The 25,632-nt window shown below is 33.6% G+C and overlaps 1 protein-coding gene across 1 annotated transcript; it reads left to right on the top strand.

The window, feature by feature from the left end:
- The first annotated feature begins 424 nt into the window (after positions 1-424).
- On the top strand, positions 425-25,632 carry LOC128246608 (lipoma-preferred partner homolog). The gene is made up of 13 exons (XM_052964898.1): positions 425-531; positions 1,711-1,816; positions 4,550-4,774; positions 6,672-6,803; positions 8,091-8,264; positions 8,982-9,231; positions 9,750-9,943; positions 13,177-13,278; positions 14,547-14,614; positions 15,288-15,335; positions 16,705-16,835; positions 18,195-18,315; positions 19,609-25,632. Exons 2-13 carry the CDS (start codon positions 1,714-1,716, stop codon positions 19,738-19,740), a joined length of 1,680 nt encoding a protein of 559 aa, XP_052820858.1. The 5' UTR covers positions 425-531; positions 1,711-1,713; the 3' UTR covers positions 19,741-25,632.

Here is a 25,632-nt window from a genome sequence, read left to right as displayed (position 1 = left end):
CACCCATGCATTGCAGTTTAAATAATTTCAGATAAAATATAAAATGCATTTTAGAAGGACGAATTTGATGTGTACGATTAAATCATATTAATTAGTATGATTAAGTCGTGAAAAATGCTTTCCCTTTTGGTTGCCAAACGCCGCGTTGTTTACATCCCCTCAAAATCATTCATGATGCTTATGAGTTAAACCCAATATTTGCACGTGCATACATGTATGGTGTAATTTAAGTATTCATTTAAAAACTTCGTATTGTTTCTGAAATCGTTTTTATCAGATTAAGCTCTTCAAAAATAAGAACAACCTGTAAAATTCTTCGCATTACGTCACGAATAGTAAAATATTTCAACTGAAACTCATTCACAAAATATTTTACCTGGGGTTAAAGGTCATACAACTGCCATAAATATAACGGATGTGACGTCACACTACCATTTATGGAGTCGATTAGCTAGACAACATCTAGACGCCGTTTTTAAGACATTTTACGTCTTACCTGATAACTGATAATCTCAGAATTCATTGGATAAGGTGCGTATTTAATAATTTTTTGAGTTTGGTGCGGGCGGAATCGTGAAGAGTGTGTCTAAGATTCATAATTTTGGGCATATGTCGTTCATTTCCGTGTTGTATATGTGGGTGGGGTAAGATAATTGACAACACAATTAGCGCCGACTAATTTATGTGTGTTAGACATGTATGTATTCAACTCGTCACCTGGCTTGTGCTTATAATTGGTCCTGCACGTAAATTTCTATTTTCTTTTACCCACATGATATATATTAATGTGTATTGAAATTTTCTAAAAAAATTTTGTAGTTTTAGGGTTAAACCTTTTCTCACTCCTAGGGCTAGTCCAAATAATTGACGGATTTTTTTAAGATTTTGATATGGCAAATCCTTCACGTACAAATTGTTTGGTACCAAAAGTGGGTAGTTATTCCTATCGGGATTTCGGGTTAAAGCATATTGCATCTATCTAATATCATAAAAACAAGAAATATTACCAGATAATGTTATTTTATATTAGTTCCGTACACAAAAAATAAATATCCAACGAATAATTATGAGTTTGATGGGGTTTTCTTCATTTCATTCTGTCAAAACATAAATGCCGAGTTAAATTACGATTGGTTGAGTTGTTCTGCTTGGCATAATTGTTTTCTGTGTCAGTCAAGTTTCGCTTTATTGGAAAGGTAAATAATGTTTTTTGATGCATTTAATACTTGTTTTGTGCAAAATAGCTTTGCACTTACATGGTAAAATCTGAATATAAACCTTTATTATCCATTTCAAACATAAACTTCTTCACTTTTTAATACAATTTCAATATTTTTTAAACCCACCCAGTTTTTGCACAAACCCATTTAGACGTTAGGGATAGGAAGAATCCCGTATAACACGTCTATTATTTTAGACTAACCCTAGGGCTAGAGACATTCAAAGGCTAAAACTGTAACTGATAATCTTGTTGAATCAATAGTTTTTCAAGCAAGTGTACACAAATTCAGATATTTTTAATTCTTTTTTGTCAGACTTAAAAAATTGGAACAATCTCTCTAGAAATTCAGACCCAATAATATACAGAAATGTCCCTTGTGCCAAGCAACTTGCTTGCTTATCTGATTTCTAAGGAAGCGGGTGTCAACAAATAAAATATGTTGCTTCAAATTTAGATTCACAGTGATACAACATTTTTTTTCTTTTTAGAGCATGGACCTTACAGATCAGGACTTTCAGCGCCTGACTCTGCACGAGTCACGCAGTCAGATTACCCCACCCGTTGGGAAGAAACCAGCACCAACTTACAGAGCAGGTATGAAATATTCTGTTCATAGTGTTAAACTGAACTCAGCTCGTCAAGTATGTAATTGTATGGGTTAAAATTTATGTATTGCAAATTAAATTAATTTCAAGGGGGAAATATTCAAATAACGATTGCTGAAATGCAAACAGACTTAATGCCAGCTTCACACTTAACAGTGGTGCAAAGAAAATGAGCTGTCAGCACCTCTATGGTGCATATTATGAGATCTGCTGGCATTTAATGTAAGGCTCCTAATATACGTGTTTAAACGGCGTTGTGTTATTTTTCGACCGTAAGCATTAACAAATGTGCAGATTGTTTAACAAAAATGGTCACAAGTTTAAAAGGTGCATGAAAATATTACCAGTATTTTCCATGTTGTGTGTAGTAAGTGAATAAAGCATCAAAGTGTACTTGAAGTTAAGGCTATTAACCTTAATTTCAAGTACACTTCATTGCTTACACACCCCATAAGAACAAACTGGCACATGCAAATATAACTATTATGTATAGTTCTTACTGGGAACACAACAAAACTAATAAATACTTCTTAAAAAGGAAATATGTTCATATTTATGTAAAAATTTGCACAAGTCTGATTTGGAAGAAGAACTCCTGGCACCACAGTTTGCAAAGGCCCATCAGTTGCATATTGGCGAAATAGACACAATGACATAATGTTAATGCTGCTTCCTATTAATTAAAAACTGGGACCAATGACAAATAATCCATCTCCAATTTAAAACTAAAGTGAATGTGTATGAATGAATAACAATAAAGTGCTGTATTGTGAGTTAATATAAGTTTAAATTTTATATCAGTCAATACATTTATTAAAAATATTTCAATATGTGCTATTTATTTATATTTTTATAATGTGATATTGAAAAGCAGTTACATTAATATTTGCTTTCCTGTTGTTTATAGAGATTGATATTTCACTGTTTATTATTAAAGGGACTATACACCAGATTGGCACCAAACCAAAGTTTTTTCTGTAACGAATCTCAGGACAATTATTTAATAAGATGTTTTACTCTTTGATATCATAATTGTAAAAAAAATACCAAAATGTAAAAAAAGATCAATTCGGAGACCGGGTTCGAACTAGTGTCGCCAAAATTGCAGTCCAGTGTTGTATCCACTGTGCTACAAAGGCTTACCCTTATCGGTTGGAATATTTAAGCTATATACCTAACTTGGTAATATCATGTGATAACATTAACTAGCCAATCACGCATAAGAATGAATTCTACTAGGTATACATACCTAGTAATCTTTTTAATGGAAAAATACCAAAAAACTGCGAAAAATAAATTAATTGTTAACTATGTGGTACTTCAGTTAGTTAGTTACAATGCATTGTACACATCGATACTAAATTTATGTCAGTTTTTCGACAATTTTCTCTTTTTTTTGCTATTTCATCATACAGTGTATAGCCCCTTTAAGTGGATATTTCCTTTTTTAAGAAGTGCTTTAATAGTTGTGGTGTGTCCAGCGTAAATACTTAACATAACAGATATTTTTGCATGTGCCTGAATGTTCTTACAATGTGTGTAAGCAGCGAAGTGTACTTGAAATACTAGCAGATTTCAACATTTTAAAAGTCCCTTCGAGAGAAAATCTCCTGGAACCACAGTTTGCACAATATCGAAGCGAAATCATAGCCAACCTGCAGCAAAAGTGTCCTTACACGGTACCACATTTGCTGATTTTAGAAATATTTCCCTTTAATTAAATTATCAAATACAATATTGATCATATTCACATGTGTAGAAGTAAACACAAGGCACAGCTGCACCACGTAAATGACATCAACACGTTTTCTTTGCAAAACCAATAAGCGGTGGGGCTGGCGTTTAGTGGCGGTGAAATACGTTTGTTTAATTTATAAGACACAAACTATAGTATATTTTGCTGATAGAAAATAGTATACAATTAGTAAATTTAGTCTGTCGGTGAAAGTCAAGTCAGTTGATCACGTATTTCTGTAATACATTACGACTAAATGTAGAAGTCTGCATAGGCAAGTAGGCTAATAATGAAGTTGAGGGCATTTTTCTTTGGGTAGAGCAAGTAATGTTAAAGAGATTGCCACAACTGTAGTTTTGTACCAGAGTCAGACTGAAAATCAACAACATTAGAATTATTTTTGTTAGTTGAATAGTATTATAGAAAATTGGCAAACTCAAGGATTTTTTGGATGGGCGAGGCCTTGTCGATTGTGAAAAAAATGGACATTTTATTTGAATTTGAGAAATCAAATTTTGAGAATGCTTTTTAAAAATAGACAGAGAGGAAGAAAAATGTGATCAAGTCTGTTTCGTTAAGAATATATACAAAAATGATTAAAGGTCCATTTTTTATTACAAAATGTAAAAAAAATTCAAGCAGAAATTAAGGAAATTATTTGAAATATTTCGGAAAAAGTATGTTTTAGTACGGTAATCAGAAAGGGCTGGATTTAAATTGGTCAGAAAAAAAACATATTGTTGGTAGAACAAAATCTTAATTATCAGAGAAAAGTATTGCAGTGGACACTCACAGTATATTGATAAATTATTTCCTTAAATATTTGAAAATAATTGGAACACAAATCTTTAACAATTAAATTCAATACATAGCTTTTCTTTTTAAAACAATGATTAAAAGAATATTAAATTTATATGTTTTAAGATGTTGATTTGAAGATTCAATATATTTTGTGCAAGATTCAGCATAAAGCTCGTTACATTACAGGTCCGGCCCCATACCGTAGTTACCATGACAACAAAGAGGAGTTTATGCCACCCCCTCCCCCACCCACTAGCGCATACATGGACCAGAACTTCCCCCCTCCTCCCCCAGAAACCAAGGAGAACATCTACCACGAGATACAAGACGCTGATTTCCCCCCTCCCCCACTCTCCAGTGGCCAGAGTGATTTCCGCGGTCCGGAGCCCATGTATGCCGGCAGATCTAGTGGTGTGTAACCTTAGTTCCTCAGCTAGTGCGAGTTGCTGGCCATTTTTTTTTTCATGTCAATAATTATTATAATGAACAAGTCACTTTGTGATTATAAATACAATAAATGTTACATTTCTAATAATAAAAAATATAAAACAAATATAAATTATTAGTATAAATGTAATGTGCATATGCACGTTTGTAAGTTAGATGCAAATTCAGCAATAATAACTTTTAGAGCTTAATAATGATTTCACTTTATTCGGCAAGCACTCAAATTAACTCGAATTTTAACCAGCCCTACTGCAATTTTTTTTTGTCACCGGCACCAGGCAGGTGAGCTATTTCAATGACTGTACACCTGACCCCAATATCGCAAAACTTCTCAAATCCCTTATAACAGGATTAAGCTAAGCTCACTATTTTTGTCTTTCAAAAATTTGCGTAATCTTTACTTATCTAAGAGTTTTTATGCTTTAGATGGGTATTATATATCATTATGATAATCACATGAACTGGTAACCATTTTTTATTAATCAAATTCCAATTTAAAAATGTACTCTGCCTTATTGAAATAAGCTACTTAAGCCACTTAAAGTGGCACTCTTATGCAAAATCAATACATACACATGTAAAACAAACATTTTGAGTGATACAACCTCAACTTCTTACTAAATAGTGCATACCGTGTTTTCTGCACATTTCTTTTAAATTATACTCGATTTCCTTCATAAGAACCATTGTTTTTGACAATTGTTCATCCTTTTGTGTATATTAAAACAATTGTATAAAATGTGTTAAATCTTAATTGGGAGTAATAGTGCATCTTTAAGCTTAAGAAGTTTCGAAAATTGGGGCCTGTAGTCACAGACATTTTTAACTTAGGCTTTTATAACATTTTTATTTAAAACAACTACTCAGTTATTAAACTTGCACATAAATATTGAAATCTAGGATGTCCTTTATTGAATTGACATTAAATTAATTGATTACTTCCTGTGTTATGAGTTCGCAACTTTGCCTTAAGTGTTTATTGCCTTTCCAATTAATGAAATACTTCAAATTGTCCTTTAAAAGCGATATGTTTTTTGCTGAATACTAGATAAACTTAATTATAGTAATATTCATCAATATAAAGTATAATTAATATATTATGAGCTAACAAATGAAAATATTATACTTAACAACTTTAAAACAAGAAAATAAGCTGTGTTATTTTTACGCAATCCATATTCATATGATATGAAACTCTGAAAAAAGCATGCATTTAAAATGATCATAATTTGAATAACTTTTTTGAATTGTTTATTTTTCTTCGAATGAGAATCCTTTGGCAGTGGATTTCAATTCTTGAATTTGGTTGTTTTTACAGTAATTGTTAGCCTAAAATCACATTCTCACAAAGCAGTGGTCCAAGGAAATTTGACTCCTTCCAGGGCTCTGTTAAGGGAAGTTTGGAAGTATATTACTTCCTAGTCATGGGATAAAACTTCCAAAATTGATGCCTTGGAAGTACAAAAAAAACTTCCTTTTATAATTTTATAAAAAAAAATTTCTTCTGAAGTTGAAGGCTTGGAAGATTAAAATATCAAAACCTGGTGTCAATGTTACTTAAATAATGACATTTCGGAAGCAACATGAACTATTATAATATAAAATTGTGAAGTTGGCAAGATATCGTTGATTTATATTTATTTTTTAACATAAATTTGAAAACTAGTGGAACTAAGTGCTGTGTTCAAGAGACTTAAACTTCCACATTTCAGTGAAAAACAAATATTAATGGTAAGGAAGTTCAAACTTCCAGTTTCAAATTCTTAATGGAAGCCCTGCCTTCATATTTTATTCCAATAATTATAATTCCATTCAAGATTTTGATCAATGTATGATAAATAACCATTTCTCTGGTTTGCAGGTTACACTCAGTACGGTGGACCGGCTGGGTCGTCATATGAGAGTAGACAGGAAGTACAGACGTTACACCAGCCCTCGGGTCGCTATGAACGAGAGGTGAAGCAGGCCACGTACAGCATCCAAAGCACTGATAGTACGTGGAAATTTATGATCAGAAAAAAAGCTTATTTCTTATATGCCTTTCAGTGAAATTGCATGTTATTTCACTGCTGTTATTTTCACAGCATCCCACATCATTAAAAATCATTTCACATATTGCTTAATAAAAGTAACGTTGCATTCTTTTGGGTAAAATGCTGTATTGATAGATTAAAAACCTGTTGTTTTTTAGCTCGCCTATTCGAGTCACCCGAGCGTCGGTGAACCACTTATGTTAAAGTTTTTGTAAGAGTTTGTGTACCACCTCAAATATTGACATATTGCTTTAAAACTTTGCACACTTGTTCAACATCATGCCCCCACCCTGTACACAGGAGGAGGTAACTTTATCAAGCATTTTGACAAAATTATGGCCCTTTTTTTACTTAGAATTTATGTTAAAGTTTGCGTACCACCTCAAATATTTTCAAAGTCCATTGACATCTGGCTTTGAAACTTTGCACAATTGTTTACCATTATGCCCCCAACCTGTACACTGGAGGAGATAACTCTATCAAGCATTTTGACAAAATTATGCCCCTTTTTCGACTTAGAATTTACGTTAAAGTTTGCGTACAACCTCAAATATTTTCCATTCAATTTATGTAAATATCTCAGCACATCATTTATTGCATTAAAATCTAATCTAACATTGATCTATGCATGTTTTGCCAAAACTTTTCAATCCATACACCGAAAAGCGGCGGAATACTCGAGCACGCTGTCTCTGTGACAGCTCTTGTTTAGCTTTTCGGTGAAATATGATGTTATTTTACTGATGTTATTTCACTCCTGTCATTTTTTCATCATTTTAGTTCATGTATCACTTAAAAATAGTAATGTAGCATTCGGTTTACTAAAATGCTGGGTTACAAAAAATTGAATTGATGTCACCAAAATTACTTGGCAACAATTATTTTTATATGTGATTTTCCAATTATTGTAATGTCTTTTGAATACCTCTTATTGTACAAAAACAACACTTATTATTGGTGGAATGAGGTTTAAATGCACCAAGCAATGTCAATGACACTGCCACTTTTTAACAGGCATTTTTTTTACTTTCTTCTATTGTTTTGAACTTTTTATTCAACATTGTTATTGTAGAAAAACTTTGAACATAACCAGGGTGATAAACATTATAGAACTAAGGCTCATCTTTGGGCATGGACAAATAGTCTTTTATTTATTCATCCATGGCTATTGTAATAAGAAAAGTTACCTACAGGTAATACAATAATAAGATTCACAAGAATTATGTTGAGTTGCCTACTGTTTACAGGTAGCGGTAAATCTTCTCCCCGATCCTCGCCGTACGCCACAAACTACTCATCAACAGGCAACTATGGTGGCTACACCAGCCAGCCCAGCACGTATAGTTCGGGCTCATATGATCCTGGTATCTACAAGTCGAGCCCTGTCTCATATGGACAGCCACAAACATATAGCTCTAATGGTGGGTGAAAATTGTGTACCATTTGTATGGTTTTAGCTAGAAGGTTATCGGTGGGTACCGCACCCTGTCCTATTTTGGAAGCGCCCTTCTGCCATCATGAAGACCAGAATGTGCACCCACCTGACTTCAAAGAATTAAATGCTTAAGATAATCAAATAATTTTTCTTCTTTTTGTTAAAACTTGAAATATGATTATAAATTCAAACAAACTTTATATATTTAGTAGTTAAAACCGAATATTCCTCCAAATAAGCACAATTTCTAACACTAAAGGGTGCTGCAGAAGAGGGACAGGGTGCTGTGAAGAACTTGAACATTAACATTAAAAATGTTAAGAATTGTGTTTAATTGAAGTAATTTTAGGTTTAAACCATCAATTATGTTTGTTGTATCCACAGATATTATAATCGTATTATAGGATCTAATCAAATTTTTAAGACTGATATTTAGTGTTAAGGATTGAATTCTATGAAGGCAGAAGGGAACCCATGCTACCAGCTGATGCTGGTGGCAATAAGGGTAGAAGGGTGCTACCAAAAAATGACAGGCAGCACCCTTCCATCTTAAGCTAAAAACCCTACCCAAAAGTTTTTGTTTCAAAGAGGACTGAACAAAAGTGATTTTCTCTGCTAAAAAAAGGTTTGGATCGTACATGTTGCTGTACGATGAAAAAGGTAAACACAGAGGTACAAGATTCCTCCTTTATTGTATTTACAGCCAACTACAGCCAGTATTCTTCAAACCGTGCCCCGAGCCCTTTGGCATACACATCAAGCCCTTCTAACCAGGACGGGTCTAGCTCAGGCGTGACCTACGCCTCACTAGCTGACACAGGTGTCACATACGCCCAGGTGAAGCCCAGATCTGAGCGAGCCCAGCCGGGGCCCCAGATGCCTATACAGATCAAGGTTCAGGATGTTCACAGTGACAACACGTACATGCAGCCCAGTCCGGCACAGTATCAAAGGTGCAATAGTGTTGAAGGCTTAACTTTAATATTATACTTATTTTTTTAGCTAGATTCTCTATAAGCTCAATTTAGACAAAAGCTGATAGCATCATGCCCTAGTTCACTTACCATGTAGAAACTAGAAAGTACATTAAGAGAGGCCATGGGGATCAAACCCACATTATCTTCGCTCATTTTCCAGTTTCCTGAACATAATAGGTGTACATGTACATCCCTGGTAACTTGTATATCAAGTCTGGCCTGTCTGAATACAAGAGATTGAGAACAATTCCTATTATGATAATACAGCTGTCTTGTCAAAATCTTCCAGATTTTGAGAATTCATGAATTTCAAATTTACAATGATCTTAATTTTGGTCATTATTTAAATGCTAATTTCCTTATAGAACATAACAATACTGGATAATCTGCGTTAATTACCTTTTGAGTTATCATTGTTGAAAAAATCCATGTTTAAAGCTTTGTCTTTTGTGTTAATTTATGTGTAATTATGTGAACATATCTTTTCAATGCAGGCATTCTCCCAGTCAGCAGTCATATGCTCCTCCTCCAATAGCCCCCATGCAGGCCTCTCGACCCTCTCTAGACCCCCGGGGTGGGGCTGGAGGTGAGCCCCGGGGTGGGACTGGCAGTAAGGAACAAGAAGTAGATGCCCTCACTCAGATGTTGATGCAGGGCCTTGAGGGAACCAAGGACCCGGATTTCTACGGTACTTTGTTTTCACGGATACAGGCATGCATGCCATATCCCCCGGCAGTGGGAAAAATCCCCTGGAATTCCGGGCCATCCCATGGTCCCCTGCCGGGTATCCATATCCGGGGGAATTCCGCGGATCTAATGCCCCCCCCCCCCCCCACCCCCGCCCCAAAAAAAATAAATAAATAAAATAAAATAAAAATAAAAAGTTTATAGAGTGCTTTTGGGTGTAAGTGTTGATATTCCAGTTTGCTTCAAATTTGAAGTCAGAAGAACCTTCAAAAGAGCTTCTAAAAAGCCAGTTTTTCTTATACGGCAGTTTGCTTTTGACCCCAAAAGTACCCCCAAGATCCCATGGCCGAAATGGTTTCAGCCCTGCAGGTGTTAGGTCAATCACGTCCCTGCCCCTGGATTTTTATTGATTTTTTTTTTAAAAACTAGCTCAAGGTTGACAGTGGAAAGCAGCCATAACATTATGAGTGTAAATTCCATGAAGGACCATGATGACTTAGTCCAAAATTTATTGTAAGAAGAGTGTGTTTCTGTAATTATTCTTAATATATCATGAATGTAGATATCGCGCTAAATTCCCCTGGTGTAATATCAAAATCCCCTGGAATTCAGACCCAAATTCCCTGGGAAGCCTCTCAGAAATATGGCATGTATGTACAGGGAAGATGATATTCAGTATTGATAAAGAGCTTTCAATTTCTGTATTATACATAGGTTTGAATGGTAACAGCGTGTGGAATCATGTGACTTCAAATGGGAAATGTTCGGCGAAATTTCAACTTGACAGAATTTTGTAGACAATGCTTCGATGAAATTTTGGCCAAGGATTGCATCATTTAAATACAAGCAAATCTAAAATATTCACACATGTAGAAGCAGAAAATAGCATAGTCTTTTACAGGCTAAGAAATGTTTTCATATCTTTTCTGTCAAAAAAGTTATTTAGAAAATAAAATCACTTACTTGTTTGTTTACATTGGTTGTGACCCTTGGTGACCTATGTGAAAAACTTTTTGCAGTCACGTGATTCCTCACCCTGGGTAAGGAGTTAACATTGACATGGATATAATTGGCTTTGATAACAATAATGTCAAGAGGGGTCTGAGCACAAGAGATTTGTATGCAGAGGTATTTATTGTAAGTTTGACTGGAAATGTCCTTGAAGAGTGGAGTGGTTTTTTGTTTGGTCTCTATGCTTATATGAAGTGTTTCCCATAGGGCTTGAGCTGGTGTAAGGGACGTAACTATCATGAGTTATATTATAGGAAAGCATTTGGAACTCCTTGGCCATTTTCCATCGAAATCAACCTCGGAGTCATATTGACGGTTTATTATGTCTGAAATCCTTATATTTAACTACACTGCAAATAGATCGCTTAGTAATTTTAATTGAGCAGTTAAACTTAATGACTATACTCTTAGGAATCTGAATTATTTATGCAATAAATCACTTCACTGGCAATCATTTTAAATTTAGATATATACCGAAATACACTTTAAAACAATAAATCTAATTAATACTATTATTTAAAATTTTACGAACTACTTCAGATATACGGCATATGTCTGGGGTTGATTTCGATAAAAAATGGATGAGGAGTTCTGAATGATAGGAAATATTCAGTGTCTGACTTTTGTCATTGAAAGGGGAACAAATCTTATACTGTGAAATCATTAATGTTCGTGGGGCATTAATGTTCGTGGTTTTCGTGGGTTGGGTGATCCACGAATTCAAGATCCCACGAAATATAAACCCTTTATTCACTTTTTCAATTGCCTTGTTACGTACATAGTATATTATTTACAGAGGTCGCAGTATACAGTGTTTAAACCTGTCTCACTGTATAACTTACGATCATTATTCTGTTAATATATTATAACTGCCTTTAACAAATAATGAACCAAATCAATTAAATGTGTTTTATACAGCAAATGACAGTTATAAGCACGTGTTTAAACGTGTGCTGTTTATGAAAATCTCCCAAGTTTACAAGATGTGCGTGATGAGTGTCTGTACTCGATTTTTTTATTTAATGAAATAATTAATCGATTACTAGTACATGGAAGGTTACTAAGCACCGAACTTGACAATATACACACCTTTTCGGTGTTTTCACAGTTTGCAAAATTCTTAATTGGCATCCAATGGCTTCCCATATCTGTATTTATGATCAGGGTACATCTTCTTTTATTACCTTTATTCCCAATTAAATCGATAAGTGACATGGGTATATGCACTAATTAGCATGTCATACCACATTAGCGAGTGTCATAAACCGAGTGACGTAGAAGACGGAAATCTCGGGCCAGCGCGTGGATATTATGCAGACGATCTAGGACGATCGCATCTTGGATTTTTTTTTTCAAAAATGAAAATCCACGAATTCAAGTACCCACGAAATTGTTTTTATTCGGCAAACCACGAAATTTCATGCCCACGAACATTAATGATTTCACAGTACATGTGTTCATTAAGTATAACTTGAAATAGAGTTAGTATGCATAGACAGTAAGTTCTGTGATTATAATAAGTCTTCCATACACACACGATGTAGCACAACATTCTTAGATAAACATGTAGATTACCGGTATTAAAATAACTCAGAATTATTTTGTATGAAAAGGTTATAGTTCATGTATGATATTACAAGTTTAAACAAAGTTATTCCAAGAGAGCGACAGCGAGGGTAACTGCTCGATAGCCATGAACAAATCAGATTACTACCCACTTTGTTTAAGATAACAAAATGATGAACGACATTGTTGTTAACTGTCAGATGTGAAATTGATGATGACATTCTCATGTATTTTTTTAAATAGAGTTCAAGCTGAAACAGTTGTCTCAAATTTTGTTAGAAAATCTCCAGATCACAAGTATTAAACTTCAAGAGCAGAAAAGATTTTAAAGTTAACAGTGATGACGTAAACATTGCTGTTAACCTTAATAAAGCTCTGAACAATTAGCCCATTATGTTCTTAAACTTAGGTTTAAAAAAAAATGTTTGATTAAGGTCTTCTGACCTTACCTGCGAAATAGGCGACAACCCTACTGTTTTTAGAGTTGGTTATTAAAAAAAAAAAAAAAAAATATATATATATATTTTTTTTTAAGTGCGTTTTTTAATATGTAGTCTACATCAAGCCAAAAAAAAAATGACGCAACCATAACAAAATCAAAAAAAAAATCTGGCATTATCAAACCAATAATATTTTTCCTATTTGTATCTTCCATAGGTATCTGTGCAAAGTGTGGAAAGAAGGTTGTTGGGGAGAGTAACGGCTGTACGGCCATGGACCAGGTCTTCCATATCGGCTGCTTCATCTGCATCTCCTGCGGTATGCCATTTTACTTCTAGCTCCATTACACTGCCTTTATAGGAATTATGATATGAGAATGGTACTGTTTCATTGGCCTTAATTTTGTTTGTTTATCAAAGCGAAACAATGAGGTTTGTTTGGTAGCCTTGTGCTGTAGACATCTTGACCATTGTGTCATGTAAAACTTAAATGTTGACTGTTACTTAAACATGAAAAAACAGGGAGTAAAATATGTAAAAAATATGTTGAATTTTGAGTGAGGGAATTGTTCAGCGTCAAAATATCCTTAAAAAATACAAACCCACCATTGTGTATCCCACTGAACATGTCTCTCTGTTAAAATTGACACTCCGGTTTGCTTCAAATTTGAAGTCAGTAGAGCCTTCTAAAGGGCTTCCAAAATAGCCAGTTTTGCGTCATCAGCAGGGTGCTTTACCCCCTTTGACACTATTTCATTTTTTGTCTGATCTGCCATCTGAGTTGCTTCTGGTGCTGTTGTTGGCTTAATTTATACATGAATTCAAGAAAGAATGATTTCTATAATTCATTATTTTGTGATCATTCAATGATCATATCAATAATTGACTCAAGTGTTGAGGGTAGTTTATAAAGTACCTGTATGGTTATGTATCTTTTATGTACCGTAATAGGTACAGGACGCGTTTTTCTACAAAGGTGTCCGCTTACAGATGTTAGAAGGCGTTTTGCTACTAGGAAGAACGCCAATTTTGTAGGAGGTGAAGCCGAGGATAAAATTGGTGTTCGTCCTAGCGAAACGGTTCTGAAGAAAAAGAGTTACTGTATCTGACTTATATGACAATAAGTATATTGCATATACTAGATAGCAAATAAATGCACTAATAAATAAATAAATAAACACAGATTTATAATTAGATAAATAGAAATATTTTTCTGAAAGATAAACATTAGATAATCATAGCCTTTCTAAAAACCACATATCGGCTAGTGGGATTACACAAAATCCTCGTGGAGGGTTCGCTTACAACTGTAAGAAGACACTTTTTCAATATATAGCTCTTCTGGGGGTATAGTTGTATAAATTAAGTATAAATGATCATATCAATATTGGTTTGAATGTAGTATTGAGGGAAGTTTATCAAGTACCTGTATTGTTCATGTTATGTATCTTTTATATGACTATATCAATATTTGAGGGTAGTTTGTAAAATGACTGTACTGTTATGTATTTTTTATATGCTAACTTTTGGTATATCATTGTACACACTATATATAAATAATGTCTGATACCAATCTGTAATTTACAGGTACTTTGCTGAGAGGGAGGTCGTTTTACTCCATGGAAACCAAACCCCATTGTGAGCCATGCTATCTGGTATGTGTAACCTGGTGCTTGTTACTCGTACACTAATTTGTACATTTTTACGTTTTTGTTCTGTGGGAATTTATTTTAGAACAAAAGCAATATTAAGTATGACATATGATAAATCTAGTAAGTGTTATGTTAAAGTATTCATCACAGACTAAACCCTGTAAAAAAATTGGGTAAAATTTGATATTTACATGTAATATATAAAAACTTTTTAATGAATTGGAATCGGTATACTATAAGGTTAAAATAACACTTAGAATGGTATTAATCTACTATGTATTTAATAAAACTACATTAACAAATAAATAAAATTTAACATATACATCAATAGATAAAGAAAAATGAACATTTACGTCAATAAAAAATGCTACATATCTAGCTAAAAATGTTTTTAAAGTTTAAAGGAAGTTACTAATATCATTTACATGTGGATTGTTAGCTTAAAAAAAAAATGGCAGAAGTTGATTTGGATAGTTAGTAATTCTCTCAGACAGAAAACTAGCGGTGTGCAAACCATTTCCGAGTTTAATACCGGTAGTACGGAGAATGATCTGAATAAGTGATATATAAAACTGTCAGAATAAGGTAGCTGTGCATACTTAAACAAACCATGTCCTAAATATAGATGTTGCTGTATAAGGATTATGTCACTGTTTAATTGAATTTTTATTTTCAGAATACCCTTGAGAAGTGTTCCATTTGTTCAAAACCAGTCACAGACAGGGTAGGTGGACATTTTGTTTTCATGAAACAGAACAAAAATATGTAGCAATTAAAGCATTAAAGAGAAAATGAAGCGAGATGTGGACGTGTTCTTGTGTGTGTAGCCTTACATACAAGTAAAAGTTGCAGTTTAGTTTAAAAGTCGTTTATGAATATTTTGTTTTAATCTTGTACTTGTAGGCTCGCAAAAATCACTTTCCTTCTGGATATTCACGTTCAGTATAATGTCATGCCCCTGGATATTCACGTTCAGTACAATGTCATGCCCCTGGATATTCACGTTCAGTACAATGTAATGCCCCTGGATATTCACGTTCAGTACAATGTAATGCCCCTGGATACTCACGTTCAGTACAATGTCATGCCCCTGGATACTCACGTTCAGTACAATGTCATACCACTGGATATTCACGTTCAGTACAATGTCATGCCCCTGGATATTCACGTTCAGTACAATGTCATGCCCCTACCCCTGGATATTCACGTTCAGTACAATGTCATACCCCTGGATATTCACGTTCAGTACAATGTCATACCCCTGGATATTCACGTTCGGTACAATGTCATACCCCTGGATATTCACGTTCGGTACAATGTCATACCCCTGGATATTCACGTTCAGTACAGTGTCATGCCCCTGGATATTCACGTTCAGTACAGTGTCATGCCCCTGGATATTCACGTTCAGTACAATGTCATACCCCTGGATATTCACGTTCAGTACAATGTCATACCCCTGGATATTCACGTTCAGTACAATGTCATACCCCTGGATATTCACGTTCAGTACAATGTCATACCCCTGGATATTCACGTTCAGTACAATGTCATACCCCTGGATATTCACGTTCAGTACAATGTCATACCCCTGGATATTCACGTTATACCCCTGGATATTCACGTTCAGTACAATGTCATACCCCTGGATATTCACATTCAGTACAATGTCATACCCCTGGATATTCACGTTCAAATTCCCATACAAGTAGTGTTTTGCACCCTCTTGACTGGAAAAAATAAATAAGAGCCAGTCAATTTTAGTAGATGGAAAATGTATTGCAATAAGCTTTTCACTAAACACTGACCTAGGTTCATGTTTGCAAAGTTGGCCAGACTGCACATCATTTTTAGTCTTATATATCTACCGGTATATACAAAAATGCCTCCAGGACATAATATAATGAAAAAAATCTTGCAAAAACCCCCTAGCAGGAAGAGCGTGCACATTTGCATATCACTGTCTCGGTAAGACATCGAGTAAAACGTTGGCATCAAGGCTATTGTTTGCCCCAGAAATGATGGTTGTTACCTTAAAAATAATCTTCAATAATCATAAAACTAAATTGATATTATTCTCCTTGATTGTTTAGCTTCTCAGAGCAACAGGGAAGCCGTACCATCCAGCGTGTTTCACTTGCGTTGTCTGTGGGATATCTCTAGACGGCATTCCCTTCACTGTTGATGCTACCAACCAGATACACTGTATAGAGGACTTTCACAGGTAAGTGGAGAGGTGTAGATTACATGTGTGTGGGTCATGTGTGTTGTCTGTGCGGAAATCCTCGTGTGTTGTCCGTGGGGAAATCCCCTTCACCATTGACGCTACCAACCAGATACACTGTATAGAGGACTTTCTCAGGTAAGTGGGTAGGTGTAGATTATATGTGCGTGGGTCACGTGCGTTGTCCGGGGGGAAATTCCCTTCACCGTTGATGGCACCAACCAAATAAACTGTATAGAGGACTTTCACAGGTAAGTAGGTGAAGATTACATTGTGTGGGTCACGTGTGTTGTCTGTGGAGAAATCACCTTCACCATTGACGCTACTAACCAAATAAACTGTATAGAGGACTTTCACAGGTAAGTGGGTAGGTGTAGATTACATGTGTGTGGGTCACGTGTGTTGTCTGTGGGGAAACCCCCTTCCTGTTGACACTACTAACCAGATACACTGTATAGAGGACTTTCACAGGTTAGATGAGAGGTGTAGAAATTATTTTTAGAGAAATCCCCTTAGATTCTAACAACTGAGTACTATGTTTATAGAACTGAAGGACCCTATTCACAATAAAGTGACCTTCTGTTACATTTTACCCTACTTGTGGAGGTTGTGTTATGTTGTATAGATACCTATGGGCCATATTCAATAAGCATCGTAGTGAATATTTTCAACTTAGTGATAATTTTGTAATTTTTGACAATTAGTTTAAATACCCGCTACTTTTCAACTTAAGACCATTTTCTTGCTTATTTTCATATTTTTGGCGGATAAACATTGTCCATTTTCTTACAAAACCAAATTAGAAAAATTACAATTTTTCACTAAGATGAAAATGAAAATTGTTACTAAGATGCTTCTTGGATACAGCCTCAGGGTTATATTAAGTCAGTTTCCTAATTTAAGTATCTCATTTGTCATATGATATTTTTTCTTGAATATTTAAAAAACTACTTCATTTTCATAAAATTAGCTCAAAATGAACACTTATTTGATATCACATAATAAATGTATTTTAATTTGACTATGAAAACTTTAAGAAATAGACTTTAGTTGAGAAATGACTTAAGATGTTTTATAAGTACTGCTTCAGGTTCAGAAAACATAAAGGAGTAGCTAAAAATACATATTAAACTTTAATAATAATAATAATAATAATCATTTATAGCTTTCCTTTAACAGTTCACATTTATTTTAGCTTGATTAATGAAAAATTATATAGCCCTTTCCTATTTCTAATTATATAATTATATATTTTTTGCTTTTTTATTCACCTGGAAGTAATTTAGCATGATAAAATAGAGTATTAAAAGTGCTTTTCTATTTCTAATTTATAATTATTGTTGCTTTTTTATTCACCAGGAAGTTTGCCCCTCGTTGCTGTGTGTGCCATAAACCAATTATGCCGGAGCAAGGTCAGGAGTCAACAGTCCGGGTGGTTGCCATGGATAAAAGCTTCCATATAGACTGTTACAGATGTGAGGTGGGTAACCGTGGTAACTGATTTGTAACTGTGATTTAAATGAACAAGCAATAAAGCAGGGTCAAGGCTGGGTGTCAGCAGTCCGGGTCGTTGCCATGGATTAATGTTTCTGTAGAGACAGTTACAGTAGTGAGAAGGGTAGCCATGGTAACTGATCTGTTACCGTGATTTTAATGTTTTAGCCAATAATGCTGGGGTAAGTCCAGGTGTCAACAGTCTGGGTATTTGCCATGGTTAAAAGCTTCCACATAGATTGTTACAGATGGGTAGCCATGGAAACTGATTTCTAACCGTGATTTTAATGACTAAGCAATAAAACCGGGGTAAGGCCATGTGTCGGCAGTCTGGGTGGTTGCCATGGATAAAAGCTTCCATATAGACTGTTATAGACAAGATGTGTGTAACCATGGAATTTGTTACCATGATTTATTGATTTGTTACCATTATTTTAATGTTCAACCAAAAATGCATTGGTAAGGGTAGGAAATCTGAATAAGATCTCTGATAGCAATATATTTCAACTAATGAGCACCACAAATTATTTCATGAGAAGCATAGCACTAAAAATGTCCTTATTTTACCATATTTATCCCATACTGGAAATGGTGTCATTGATTTTTTCTTCCCATCTCTGTGAGGAATTATGGGTTTTTCTTTACCAAGAATGGGGCTGAAAGTACTATAGTAGACTGAAAATTAGGCTGGTAACCATGGACTATAGCTGCTATATTCACTACTACCAGTACTGATTAGCATGTTGGCAGATTGGTTGTAAAATCTCAGACTGGTCTTTTTCAATGGGTTAATTAATAGTTTCTTCTCTCACTTATCAGAGTGATTGCAATCATACAAAAAGTGAGTGCAGCTTAAGTTGTGTATAATATCAGTCATCATTGCTGGCTCTAGTAATGGTTCTGTAAAATATGGTCAGGCTTACACCATGCAATAAATAGCATTCATATATTGATCAGTACAAAAAATAATAATGTGTGTCCGAATTAGGAGTACGGGGTTGGGTTGTTGGTTCAATCCGAGTCCGGACCGATTGAGGTTTCAAACTTTTAGACGCCCTGATTGAACTAGTGTAGTTACTTATTCTCACACTGTTTATTGCATGGAAGATTGCTCCGCCTACCAGTTACCCTTTTGATATATAATTTCGATAACCGAATTTGTAGTTTACTATTCCCATTATATGCTTTGGCAACTGGTCCATATGCTACACAGTTAACAAAGCATATGTCATAACTGAAAGTACCCCATTTGTAAGTTTATTTTACTTCTTATTTGTAGGACTGCGGAGATTTGCTGTCATCAGAGGCGGAGGGACGAGGATGCTATCCTCTCGACGACCACATTCTATGCAAGCCATGTAATGCTAAACGCATTAACGCTCTGACCACAAAACTGTCAACAGAGCTGTGAACGGTCTGATACACAGTGTGTGTATGTAGAATTGCCATATTGATGTTGGACGAGTTTCCAAAGTAGACACAATTTACATTTAAATACTGAATATTGTTAAATTTTTCTTGGGCTTATTTCTTTTCCGAGTTTTGCTAATTGTTCATCTCATGGTAAATTGTTTAATTCACCTTTGCTGATTTAATAGTGGTATCACGAAAATAAAACCGAGTTGAATTTGACGAAATCGAAACATGTTAAAATAAAGCTCTTGAAAAATTAAGGCACTCTTATGTATTGTTTGAGGTTGATGTGGATTTCAAATCTTTTTTCCCTTAAGGTATCAGTGTAAAAAACAACCTGTTTGGGTGCATTCACATAAACTTCCAAAATGGACCCAAGGAGCCGTAATCAATAAACCCCCTAGATGATGTTTATATAAGGATAAAAATCAGGATGTTCTCACTAGAGCATAAAATTGATTGACCAGATGATACAGTGAATGGAATCACTGAATCCTATATGTGGTTGAAGACAACATTTTATACATATATTAATACAACTTTTGATCTGTTTTTTTCCTGGATAGTGTTTTGAATACAGGTACTGGTATGTGTTATATTTATAAGCTTATATCTTTGTTCCAAATTGAGATGAAGGAAACTCTTATTATACTATTATTTATTTAAGCCTTAACAATTCTCCCAGTGGGAACCTTAGTTTATGTTAAAACTGGTTCTATGAAGTCAAACAAATAAGTTTATATGACTGTATATTTAATTCAGAGGTTGTTGTTTTGTTTTGAATTTATTCATAGAAGTTATATAAGTATGAAATTTTGTATGGTACAATTTTCTTGCCAATTGAAATATTTGCTTTGTGAGATTGCTTTTTTGAAAATATGTCGTTCATTTATTAAAGTATTACTTTAAAACATGGTATTATATACACGTTTAAACATTGTATTATATACATATAACATAAAGCTGACTTTATATACTGGATATAAGGTGGTATTATTTAAAAAAAAACATGTAAGAGTTGAGGTATTGAAATATGAACTTGGTATTTTGTATGAATAATGAAAAAGTTTGAATTTTATTATGATAAAACGTATGAACATGGTAATATTTAGAAAAAAAATATGGTAAACATGGAATTCTATTAATTTGAAAACTAGTAATAACATTGTAGAATGTTAACATTGCGTTATATCTAAAGTGTTTATTGTTGTTTTGAGCGTTAAGTTTGAACATAATACTGAAATTTAAGTTATCAGAATTACAATTAACCAGATTCACACATAGTTTCCAATTAGTAGCACCAAAATTACTTTTTTATTATTTTTATTGGTTTTCCATTGTTTATGTGTACATGTCATGATACCATTTTGTCCTTAAGCTTTAGTGTTATTTCTTTTTATGAGATGTTTGAAATTTGTACTATATTGCAGTTTTTTAATTCACCTTTTAAAGGTTTGTTGATATATATATCCCCAGTAATATAGTAACTGCAATATCCATCCTTTCATTGATTGTTTTAAATGATATCATGTTTGAACATTAGAATATAACATTTTTAATTTTTTTTTATTTCATCTGGAATATTCAAACTAAAAAGTATTATAACATTTTCTGCAAGGCCATTAACCATAAAAAAACATTACAAAACATTTTCAGGCTTATTTTAAAATTAAGAAAATTATTTTATTTTTCAGAGAATTAAATTTGAAACCAATGCCCCAAAAGCTATGTTTAAAATGTATTAATTAATCAATGAACTTGTGTGTAAATACTTGGACGTATTAGAATCACACACTCACAATCGCTGTATAAACTTATGCTTTGTGTGTAAAACAGCTGTATATAAATAGCCACTGTGATAAGTTATTGTGTACACTTTTAACTCGTTCATTTTTTCAAAGAAAAAAACGCTGTTATATTGTGGTAGTCTTGGTGTTGTCTTCGTCTTTGGAAAAATGTCTCGGCTCGTTATCACTAATGTCTTGAGTGTAGGTTTAAGACAGAGACCCATAAAAGCAACCTCTTAATGTGGTTGTAAAAAATGCTATTATAAAGGAGCAAAGATGGTAAAAATCGCTGTATTTGTCACAAATAATATTTTCTACAACGCAGCAAGCATCTTTTGTGCAAATAAGTAACATTTTATAATATTTTGTAACATTTTGTAAGAATTCAGTTTTCAGAGCTTAAGTCTCAAACCCAGATTCGAGTTGTTAGTGAATTCAGACCCTTTTGGCCCTTAAAATGATATTAAGTAAAATTCAGATCAAACTAAGTGTACATTTTGACAAAGACAATATGCACATGTAGCAAGCCCATAACTCGAGCTTTATTAGTTGTTATTTTACCTGCAGAAATCAGAGGAGTGTTGGCAGTCATGTTGCTGTGCTCTTTTTAGATAATTATAAAAACATTGCGTAGTTGTGAACAAATGATGTTTAAACATCTGTTCTCATTTAGATTTATTTTTTTCTTCTTTTACGTTTTAATATGAAATTATGTCTTTTGATAAGAAATATTTATTTTTTGTATAGTTTTAATATACTGATTTACTATTAAGTGCTGTTTAATGTTTATAGCACATTCATCATAGAACCCAGACAGGCAGAAACAGGTCTTATGGTAAAAATGACATCGGGAGCCATGATTACGAACAGTCTAAAGTCTGAGTTCAGACTCAGTTCAGACTCAGAATAGCATTTTTATGTTATAACAAAAATCATAATGATTCCATTTCCTTTAAAAAGAATAAATGTAAACATATTAGTAAAACATTCTAATAGTTATATTATTTATCAAAGTTGACCTTCAATACATCCCAGTAGAAGGAAAGTTACAATGCAATTTTGAGTCTTGAGTTATCGCTGCTCCAGAGTCCTTCAATACATCCCAGTAGAAGGAAAGTTACAATGCAATTTTGAGTCTTGAGTTATCGCTGCTCCAGAGTCCTTCAATACATCCCAGTAGAAGGAAAGTTATTATGCAATTTTGAGTCTTGAGTTATCGCTGCTCCAGAGTCCTTCAATACATCCCAGTAGAAGGAAAGTTACAATGCAATTTTGAGTCTTGAGTCTTGAGTTATCGCTGCTCCAGAGTCAGTATGCACTTATGTCTTAAGTCTGAGTTTGAAACTCAGACTCAGAAAAGCTAAATTTTGATTTTGTTGTAAAAATGCTGTTATTGGAGCAAAGATGCCAAAAATTGTTGCATATACTACAAATAATCTCTTGTACAATCAAACAGACATCTTTTTTAAAAAGATGTATTATAGATATTTTTAAACAATTAAGATTTCAATTTTCTGAGCCTTGCAGGTCTCAAATTGGACTTAAAACATAAGTAAATACAGACCAAGCAAATATTTTAATATCATAGTTTCCTGTGAGTGAAAAACAAAATGGCGACTCCATGGTGTGACGCGAGTTTAAGGTCGTTGGTTTATGTATCTTTTCTGTGTAAAGGGTATTTGATATTTCAAAACATACTATAAGGCCAATTTCTGCCTGACGTGGTTCAGATTGAATATGATAGTAAATACTTAGCAATGTTAGTGAGCTCTTAAATCAAGTCATTGATGAGACATACGCTTTTTTTGCCTCCTATTCTGTACATAGGCGGCAGTATCAGTCAGGAAATGGTTTCTTATATGTATATATATTGGGATATATATTGAGATATACATTGTATATAAATTTATTCATATACTCATATACAAGATTATATGGATATAATCATATATAAAATCCCCTTTCCGAGCAGCACTGCCGCCTATAGTCCTTTAAAGAATGAAATGACAGCAGCTTTATCATGATTTGTATTTATTCATGTTTGTACCTGATTAAGCATTGTTTTGTGGTTCGAAAGGGTAAAATATATCTTCAGCTTTTACACCGCAGGGAATCATTGGAGCCACAACATTTTGTTATGATTTGAAAATGCTCCAATGTGTCTTCCCTTGTGGTGCCAATTACTTGAAAATCGAGTTAGATGGCGAGTATGCCCTGTTGATTTTCCTTGTCAAAGGTTTAAGGGGCAGAAACAAAAATATGCAGGAATCTAGTTCCACATAGGAATTTACTGTGTTTTATGTTAAATGCAAAAGTTTTGAACAGAATTCAAAATCTCATCATCTAGAACTTGTTTAACTTGATTGAACTAAATGGTGGCAGCTTAAAAACCTGGCTTTGTTAATGTTTTTGTTAAGATTAATGCTATAAAAAAATAATGAAAAAGAGTTATACAGAAGATGCGTTGGAGCATTTTCACGGCTTTACAAAATGTTGTTTCTTCCACGAGTCTGCGCTGTTTTGTAGGTACATGTGTATGCTTGAACTTGTGTCTTGTTCTTTATTTCACTATCACTGTTGTTGTTTTTTTAACATTTTGAATGTTAAAAATACACTTCTCGTCATAATTAAATATTGATTGATTATAAATAATTAAGTATTTTAAACTTCAATTTACCTTTTCGATCAAAATGAAATTTGAACAAAAAACTCATTAACAGGGTATTTGATCGCACCCTTAACATTTTAGATTTTTTTTTCCAATTTGTCCTATATTAATATAAGATTATGTTATTCACATTTATATTTTAAGAATTTCAAACCATTCTACATTGCTTCTGGAATAAAACAACATTATGTATAATGTAATTCAAATAACTATGCATACTTGTATGCCATTTAAAGCTACACTCTCACAGATATACCGTTTATACAACTTATTTATTTTTTGTCTTGAAAAGAGCAATTTTTGCGTAAATATTTGCAAACCAATGATATAAGATTGCTGACCAAAGATCATATCGCAGATTTTCATATTTCCATTTGAAAATTAAACAGTTTAAGAAAAATGCATAAAACATTAATTCTTGACCTTAAATATAAAAATCTGAGATCTAATTTTTTGTCAGCAGTCTTATATAACTGGTGTCCATGCAATTATGCAAAAATTGGTTCGTTCCATGACAAAAATAAAAATGTTGTTAAACCATTCAATCTGTGAGAGTGCAGCTTTAAGCAATGCATACCATTCTTGTATTCATTTTATTCTGATATTTGGTCAAGAAAAAATACATTTTTTTGGAGGGAAGTGTAGTTTTAACACCCTGCAATATAAGGCCATGCCAAATTGGTTTTATGTTGAGCGCGTCAGGTTCAAATTTCAAACCAAATCTTCCTGGCTTTCCTCAGCAACAAAAACACATTATCTTAAATAATCTTAATATCTCTTAGCAACAACTCAACTCAACTCAACTTTATTCAGTACATAAAGGCCTCCGGCCCAAAATACATACTATAATATATACATCATTAATTACAATACAGTGGTGTCAACAATTGCCCTTAATAGCAGATTCCACCAAATGAATGAAAATTATAAAGAAATCATCATAATTATACTATAAAAGGACCATACATCTAAAATATTGAACCTTTTACTGTATTGCTTGATTTCTTGAATCTGACAATTGTAATTTAGCTAGTTAGCTCCTTAAAAAATATTTCTTTGCTAAATTCAGATTGTTTTTCATTCTGAAACCCTATCCCTATAATGACCTCAAACATTGAATCAATTTGGCATTGCCTTGGCTTCAGTCTGTTGTTTATGTATACACCTTTTGTTAGTCTATGTTTAAAGATCTGAATTTATTTTGTCGTCATAGAATAGCTTTGTGTTCAGTTTTTTTGTTTCGATCACCATTGCTTTTTTCTGTTATATTATTTTTCAGAATTGACTAGGTTAGGGCGTTCTTGTTCATATTTTACATTTATTTTTCATTCATTCACATGTATTTTTTTATAACGGCTTTGTAATAACCAAATGATATTGCAATTGTTGTATCAAGTATGACCATGTATTATGAACATAAAAACACCAAAACACA

This window comes from Mya arenaria, chromosome 9 (assembly GCF_026914265.1).
Source record: "Mya arenaria isolate MELC-2E11 chromosome 9, ASM2691426v1".
Taxonomy (NCBI): Eukaryota; Metazoa; Mollusca; class Bivalvia; order Myida; family Myidae; genus Mya; species Mya arenaria.
Note: the sequence above shows the minus strand (reverse complement) of the source record. Positions and strands in the feature narration are given on the sequence as shown.